Consider the following 8,590-nt stretch of genomic DNA (forward strand, 5'->3'; position numbering starts at 1 on the left):
TTTCCGGTCGGCAGCGGTTGTGCAGCACCGTTAGTCTTCCCCCCCTCGGACAGAACAAAGGTTCCGTAGACCCCCACTTGGTAGTGCAGGTAAACTGCAGTCGCCAGTGCTCAAATTATTGTTCATGTTGAGAAGGCACTATCTATGAAGCCGGGACTAATAATCAGTGCGATTACATGAACAAGTACGTAATAAAAGATACGGTGCATTTAATAACGTTATTCATGATCAAGGTAATTATTTGTATTTATTCATTGTCTTTAAAAGCATAATTTTAGAAGGTAAATATAAACCTGAATGCCATGTTTTTGAGAGTGAAATATAAAGTGCTTTTCTCAAAATGTTCAATTTGTATTCTAATTTTCAATAAACTTTTTAAAACATTGTAATTATTATTAATAGTAGTAGTAGTAGTAGTAGTAGTAGTAGTAGTAGTAGTAGCGATACAAATTTACATAATGGAATTTTTCTGTCTGATATTTCATATTTACTTATTAGTCACCTGAAATATTTCTATTTTGAAATACTAGCTTGCATACATGTCTCATTCATCGAGTCTTTTACTTATCTGTTTTTTTTAATAATTAAGGCTGATTTATTCATTTGAGAGGTAGAAGGATGAAGTTGATCAGGTGGGGTGGGGGGTTATATATGTCCCTCACTGTGGTTCTAAAATAGCTCCATCTCCTCCAACACACATATACTTACACAGACGTGCATACACCTCTCCCTCCACCCAGTCCCGCCTCTTGCATGTGGCATCCTCTCTTAAGCCCCTCCTGCATCTGCTGCTCTCCTGTCCTCTATTTTCCTCTTGATGACAAACATAATTTGCATATCTTTCCCTGGGAGCGCTCATTAGAATGCTTAAATCGGCCGCCTCCTAGCCTCATCAGCAGGCTATGCTTTCTGCCGTGGCATCTCCTGATGCAAAATGAGACAGCAGGCAGCATCACAGGCAGACATGTGGCTTGAGTCTGGGTTGTGATTGGCATTTAGAATCAGTTCACCCTTCCCTTTCTTAATTCAAGGATAAGGATACAACTCTGTCGGCCATTTTTCTTTGTTTCTATATTAGCTGCTAAGCAGATGCATATTTAATAGATGACCATTTACACATTAAATGCATGCAGAATAAATGAATCCGTTCTTAAGCATATGGTTATACTATTACCATCAGTACCATGATTACTTTTTTCAGGTCTTTGAAGTCAGATAATTGCATTAAATCCAATTTTGGTAGAATACAGAGTAATATCCAGAGAGATGTCTTTCACATTATTAACTCATCCTCCTGAAGTTTCTGCAGGCTGGCCTGTTAAAAGAACATCCTTTTGTCCTCTGTTTATATATAGTTGTACCTATATGGTGGCTCCCTTTATGTCACAAACACCATGTATTCTACCTACTTAAATGTAAATGTGAAATGTAAACAAAATACACATGCGCAATTCTTGAATTTATAACCCCTATAGTTATGTTCAGTAACACCAAGGGCATTGTATACAGATCAGATGACAGTGACACAATAAATGGGAACAACACTGATTAATTACATGCTAATCTTTGTCTGATGTTGGCACTAGAGCAAGCTCTCAGGGTCATCAAACTCATTACAGAAGTATTCTTTGAGAATAGCATGAATGTGTACATAAAATGACATTACTGTGTAACCTTATAATATGTGTTGTTGATCAGACAAACAAGCACATTTACAATTACAAGACATATCTTGAGTCAACAGCACAACAACATGTGTTTTTAGAGTGTTGTTGAATTTGTATCAGGTACGTATGAGAGGAAAACGGGTGTAAAAACTGTGAAACCTTGTGGGATAGTATATATATAGTATAGTATATAGAATATATAGAATAAAAAAATGGGACATAGTTGGCCTTAAGTAAAAAATATAATTTAATTTAAAAATCCATGCTTTAAGAGCTGCCATGGTCTGTTTATGCTAGGTGAGTAATACATTAAATTATCCCTATTGTCTTTTTCCAATACTTTGTAATTTAGGGCTTTAACCATTTAACTGCCCATAACAATGTGTCTGGGTTGGGAGTGCAAAGCCCATGATGAGGCTATCATAAGGACCTGTTGTTACATGGGACCTGCAATTAGAACGTTTGAATGTATTGCAAAACATACAAGCAAGCATTATTTCACTCAGTCTAATTAAAAATAAATACATCCTGTAGACCTAAATGATTGTAAAAATATTTCTTTCTAACTATAAACTAACTTGAACACACTATCATCTTTTAATCAGATACTGTATATGAAGCCTATAAAAATGAGGCCGAAAACTCATTGTGCAGAGACAAAGATCCTAGCAGGCCCCATTGAATGCCGTTATCAAGTTTTGATACCTGATGATACATTCTTATATGAACCTAATCAGGACTAAGCAAACAGCTTTCCTATAGCACTAAATAAGTGCCTGCTAAAAGTAATTATTATGTATACTTGTCGGAGAGACTAACAAAACACTGTGTGTCAGCGAGGTGACGTTTTCTCAAATGAAAATCACAGTGTAATTAAAAGGCAAAACATTAAGCATAATGCCATTGTGTTTTCATTAACTCGCAGCCAAATCCTTTATAATGTCATATCCAGTGCGTAACTGTGCCATATGGAATGAGCAAACGCGTATATTACCTTTAAAACGCGAATACGGGACGCGCACTTTATATGTTTTTTTAAGTAATAATTAACAAAAAAGCCCATGCATAGAGCAGAATGTACAATGGAGCTGGTTGATGAAGAGGGGGACAGTCCATCCGACACAATAGCACAACATTGCACAGCCGCCTCGTCCACTGATTACGAGCGCTCCACGTTGTCTCATTCATTTAACTTGCCTACTGTACACTGTGCTCAACGTAGTGAATTCAATACTATGGCAAACACACTACACTACTACCAGCTCCAGCATGCTGGGACGGGAATATTTTTGTATCCACGCGCTTCAGAAAACATCGGTGACGTTTCACAAAAGGCAGCCAATGGGTGATCGTCTTCTATTAGGACAATGAAAAGCCTGCGTCCAATAGGAGGAGCCCCAGACCGAGGGCTGGCCAATGGCGTGAGAGCCCCGCCGAGAGTAATGTTAGAGAGCTGGAGACTCAAGACACTGCGTATCGCCCGTGTTCCCTCACACACAGCCATTGCAGAGCATTGAGATCCAGCGATAGTCCCTTGGTAAGTATCACACACGAAAATTTGAAGTGTTCGTAATGATGATATCGACGATAACATGTCTAAATATCTTACTCATGTGTTTGCTATGATCGAGTACGAGGCCTCTTATTGCTCGCAGATGATTTTATTGCGGTGAAAGGTAAAAAAACCCAAGAAATATCGGCGCTAAGCAGGTACCGTTACATTACCCTGGCTGGGAGTGTAGCCCAGACGCTCTCTTAAAAAGGACGAAATTAATATTAATCTTGACGTTAAATCGACGAAAATCGTCGCTTTCGTTCAATACAAATAATTTGGTTTATTACGGTCATATCATTTTCACAAAATGGAATCAAAGCAAACGGAAGATATCGCGTAAAAATTGAGAACTGTCTAGCGGACAACACGGTTAACGACAATGGTAAAAAGCCTGGCCGTTGCGGTGCGTTGCGAAGATGAACGGCTGTCATGTGAAGGCTGAGGAGCGTGCGGGCTTCTTTTTTTTTGTTGTTCTTCTTTAAACCGAATCTTTAAAAAAAATATAAAAACATGAGAAAAAGAAAGACCGGCTCAAGACATACGCCGTCGTGTGTTTGTTCGCTGTAATTCGTCCGAGAAGACGTTGAAAGAATTACCTCACGATCTGCGCTCGTACTGTAATGGCTGACTGTATTCGCGTTGGAGGCGAAGCAGCGAGGCGAATGGGAAGCGAGCGACGAGAGGCGCAGTTCAGCTCAACTTTTTCTAACCGGGTTTTCTCGAGAAACAAACCGGCAACTATAAAATGTAACGACGGCAAATCGAAGATCGACCTTTCGTCGTTCCAACGACACCGTCGCGGGATTTTTCCGACGCTTTTGAGACGTTTTGATCGCGGGTTGAAGCGACGCGGCTGCGGCGGTCGCTCTGCCCTCTATCGCATGCAGTGCAATGGCTGTGCGCTGACACAAAGAGAAGGAGCCATATTCTCCATGTTAGTGGATGAAGACGAGCGGCCATTAGGAGCTCATAGGAACCCAGGCAGTAGCACAGCCCGCTCATAGACTCAGTGCAGTCCCAATGTATTACTATACAAACCGGCTCGTGCAATAGGAATCCATCGGGGAAATATTTTGTCAAGATCGCCGGCTTTCCAGACATATTTGTCACGTTGCAAAGCGAACTGAAGGGAGGGAGGAGACATTTGAGGGGGACTTTCTTTCATGAAGAAGGCATTCTCACAAAATGGAAGAAGAAATATTGCCGTCGTTGTTGACCTCCTTTTCCACAACGAAAGCCTATGCGCCATTACTACTCCGGTGGACACGGCGTAACCGGGAGTTACAGTAGTATTTGATAGGGGAACATGTACGGGGACATTTAAGCAGTTTTAAACATATTGACAAAAGCAGGAGAATCATTCCCAGAATGAGACAACATGAAGACTGGTTGTCAAATGACATTGGAGTGCAAGTTTGAAGTGTTGTATTTCCAATAAATACGCATTGTTGTCACATTTGTGTCTTTTTTTTTTGTTGGTGTCAAAGTTATTTATTGGTTTGAAAAACGTGAACGCGAATGAAACGGACGGTTTCCAGAAGGTTCTTCTGTTGTTGCACATGATATTTAAGAGGTCTATTTCTACGAAAACACGAGTCATTTTTGTCTTCGGTCCACTGTCAAAGTCCCGCGGAGGGCTGCGGTTCATATTGTGCACTTGGGGGAACTTTGGCACTTTGGCGTGACAGTCGATGGCATTGCTGCATTGAAAAAACATGTATTTATGGGTGTTTATGTCTTTTTAAAAAAAAATTTAATCCGGAGCGGTGGGAGTTGACCACGGTCCACGCCGCTCAGATCGCATCAATGTTTTAAATCCTTTTCGTCTGTTCGTCGGCTCTGGTTCAGCGGAATGTTTCAGCGGCTCTTTAACTTCGTGCCGTCTGACAGCAAGAGGGCGGGTCACCCAGCGCCATCTGTACGGGCACCGTCCCATTGTATTACACCAGTGGCACACTAGATGGCTATAACCTACCTACATATTGTTTTATTTGGAATTATGGTTTTAAAATTAAATTTATAAAAACATTTTTTTTTAAAAAATTTTTTTTTAGGTTTATAAAGCCTTTATGATATAAACATTGGTATATGATATGCACATTGGGCCATTCATCACAACACCCCCAGACAGTTGTCACTTAATCTTCTTTCCAAAGTAAACCTAGACCACTACAATGTAATATTTTAATTTTAATCAACACGTTTTATTTTTATTTTTAAGATACAGCCGTCAAGATGGTGAGAGAGCCAGGAAAGCCGAGGGGCAAGATGTCCTCCTATGCATATTTTGTCCAGACCTGCCGGGAGGAGCACAAGAAGAAACACCCCGAAGCATCTGTTAACTTTTCGGAGTTTTCCAAAAAGTGCTCTGAGCGATGGAAGGTAGGATTGATGGATGATGGTAGTCGGTTGCTTAAATTCCAAATTGTATTCTTGAGAATGGACTAATATGCCACTCCTAATTGGTGTGCATCAAGATAATTCAGGTTTAGGATGTTGGATAATTGTATGGGTCCTGAATAGTTGCACTCTGATGCCCACATTGTGTATTGAGTAAGATATTGCAGCCCCCCTGAAGAAGGAATACTTGTAATACTTGTGTACAACGGCTGTTGCCACAGACGGTACAATCAGCAAGCTACTTCTTTTTTTCAGACAATGTCTCTTAAGGAGAAGGGCAAATTTGAAGACCTTGCAAAACAGGACAAGGTCCGCTATGAGAGGGAGATGATGAGCTACGTTCCACCCAGGGGATCCAAGAAGAAGAAGTTCAAGGACCCTAACGCTCCCAAGAGACCCCCGTAAGTCAACACTTTATAGCGTCTTGAATAAGAAGACTGTCTCTTTCTGCAGAACAAATCAAGTCTTAATCCTGAGCAGTTAACTTATGTAGTAAAGACACACTATCAACCATTATTAGACTGTGTACATGACAAGCCCACTGTCTCTCCCCCCCCAGATCTGCCTTCTTCATCTTTTGCGCAGAGTATCGCCCGAAGGTGAAAGGCGAGACCCCTGGTCTCACCATCGGAGATGTGGCCAAGAGGCTGGGTGAGATGTGGAACGGTACCGCTTCAGAGGACAAGCAGCCCTTTGAGAAGAAGGCTGCTAAACTGAAGGAGAAGTATGAGAAGGTAAAGACCTCCGTCGTATTGATACACATTTTACAAAAGTTAATTCCCGTTGCGCCGCTCTCCCTTGAGAGCTTTGATGACAAATGTCTGGGCCTCGGCACACGTTTAATATCTCGCCATTCTTCCATCACAGGACGTCGCAGCATACCGCGCTAAGACCAAACCAGGCGCCGGCGGGGCAGCAGCAGCAGCAGCAACAACAGCAGCAACAACAACAACAGCAGGAAAAGCCCCGGCCAAGGTGGAGAAGAAGGTGGAAAACGACGATGACGACGATGACGACGACGAGGAAGACTTTGATGATGACGATGACGAGTAGATCGCGGGTGACATATGAAATGGTCATTCTTGTTTATAAAGCATTGAACCCCCTTGTACACACTTAACTGACTGAAAGAAAATATGTTAGTATCCATGGGGTAGAAAAAAACAACAAAAAGGCTGTGTATATCAGTTGTTTTTATGCTGTACAGTTTATTTTCTCCTTTTTGTATAGTTGACACAACGCAAGTATCGTGTCTGTATCTTTCTGCCAGTCTTATTTCTTTCAGTGATAGTTCCTAGACCACTATCCTGCCTGGTACAGCGTAAAGGGGTGGGCTTACAGTATTTAGCCTTGCTAGAGGTGCACAGCACATAAAAAAACGTTCTGAGTGTTTCTTCTTTCCCTTTTTCTTTCCTTTTCCTGTGTGTTTTAATTTTAAATGACATGTTATCAAAAATGAAATATCACAGTTGTTTTACTGATCTTTATGTAACACTGTAATAGCAAGAATAAGAAAAAGCAGCGTGTTTATTGTTGAAAGTTAATTGAAAATGGCTTCTGATGTCAATAAACTTTCTTTTTTTTAAATTATTTTGTAATGTGTGTGAGATGCCTTTTATAAGGTATTGCTAATTTCCCCTCAGGTTTCCTCCTCCCAAGATTAAATGTGTCTTTTGATGAGAACAGACTAATTAAAATGAAGATTAATACACAATTCCTCTGCATTTAATAACATGCCTCGTGCGTAACAGTAGTGGTGAGATAAACAGCAGCTTTATCAAACCACCATTTATTTTTTACACTGAAATATCAGCATTGACTAACTGAAAGCAAACAATTGAACATAACTGATTAATATCAAACAAGTTCATACAAATCATAATTCTCCTCAGTAAGACCAAAGAGTAGTTATTTCTGGTCTTTTGTGTTGACTCGCTTTGCTGTCTGCTCTGTAAAGTCAAATCTAGTTGATATAATGATGCCGGGAGGCAATTGAATAGAGTGAAACCATCTTACGACTGAAAAGCTGTTTATGTATCGTGTGTATTAGCCTACTGAGGATGCAAACAAGCATTACATTATTGAAGCGCCTTGGCCTGGTGGAGGGATACTGAAAGTTATAGCATGATTGCTCTGCATGTCTACATGCATCACTGACTGTTAATGTTTTATTTAGATACAGATGCTTCATCTGTCACGTACTCTGATCCAGGAAAAAGAATAAAAGGACCATTTATATAAGAAGGATTATGTGCTTTGAAAAAAACTGTCATAAGATTATGGTTGATGTGTACAAACCACCGCAGTCCAAGCCTTAAAAGGCACACACTCGCATACTGTACATTCTGGTGTCAACAACACAGCCACCCCCCATGGGGGAGAGCTTATTCAGACGGGGGTTACCAACCCTCAGCCTGAGCATAGAAATGAGCTGAGCAGCACCGGCGTGTCTCAGATATGTAGTGTAAATTAAAAGGATGTGTCTTCTTGCGTGCTGCATATCAGTTCGGTCGGAGCACCAATATCAGCCTTGGCCTACTCACTGAGCCTTGGTATCAAGTAGGCTCGAGGACAGGCAGACACAGGGCAGCAGCTGACCTCTGCACTACTCTGATAAAGCCCAGCCGGTCCCTGAAGGTGACACAGCCTCTTGCTATCCCTGATCCTTCTTCACGCTCACTGATGATGCTTGCTTTTTCCTGCTTAATGTGAGTCCGGCAGACGGTGAAATAACCTAAAGCCCCAACCTTGAGTCATATCATGGATGTGTTGTCTAGATGTGGAAAAACAGGAAAGCCGCGTGAACACTGGAGGCAAACATATACAATTACCAGACATGTGACAACTGCAAGCTGCTGCCAGTGCTGATTAATGTTTTCCCATTGTTACTGTGTGCAATGTGCAGTGCGGCCTGCCTACAGCCACAACAGATTGAGGGAGGCAGTTGTAATGGTGAACGTTGACGCTC

At 41.2% G+C, this 8,590-nt stretch overlaps 1 protein-coding gene across 1 annotated transcript; it reads left to right on the forward strand.

Moving 5' to 3' along the window:
• The first annotated feature begins 3,051 nt into the window (after positions 1-3,051).
• Positions 3,052-7,212, forward strand: hmgb1a (high mobility group box 1a). The gene is made up of 5 exons (XM_034550045.1): positions 3,052-3,204; positions 5,444-5,604; positions 5,878-6,023; positions 6,182-6,356; positions 6,490-7,212. The coding sequence occupies exons 2-5, from the start codon at positions 5,458-5,460 to the stop codon at positions 6,673-6,675; spliced, it is 654 nt and encodes a 217-aa protein (XP_034405936.1). The 5' UTR covers positions 3,052-3,204; positions 5,444-5,457; the 3' UTR covers positions 6,676-7,212.
• The last annotated feature ends 1,378 nt before the right edge of the window (positions 7,213-8,590 follow it).

Source organism: Cyclopterus lumpus, chromosome 14 (genome assembly GCF_009769545.1).
Source record: "Cyclopterus lumpus isolate fCycLum1 chromosome 14, fCycLum1.pri, whole genome shotgun sequence".
Classification (NCBI taxonomy): Eukaryota; Metazoa; Chordata; class Actinopteri; order Perciformes; family Cyclopteridae; genus Cyclopterus; species Cyclopterus lumpus.

Coding starts and splice junctions, on each gene's coding strand:
- hmgb1a (XM_034550045.1), top strand. CDS start 5,458: ATGGTGAGAGAGCCAGGAAAGCCGAGGGGCAAGATGTCCTCCTATGCA. Junction 6,024..6,181: donor AACGCTCCCAAGAGACCCCC/GTAAGTCAACAC, acceptor CTCCCCCCCCAG/ATCTGCCTTCTTCATCTTTT. Junction 6,357..6,489: donor TGAAGGAGAAGTATGAGAAG/GTAAAGACCTCC, acceptor CTTCCATCACAG/GACGTCGCAGCATACCGCGC.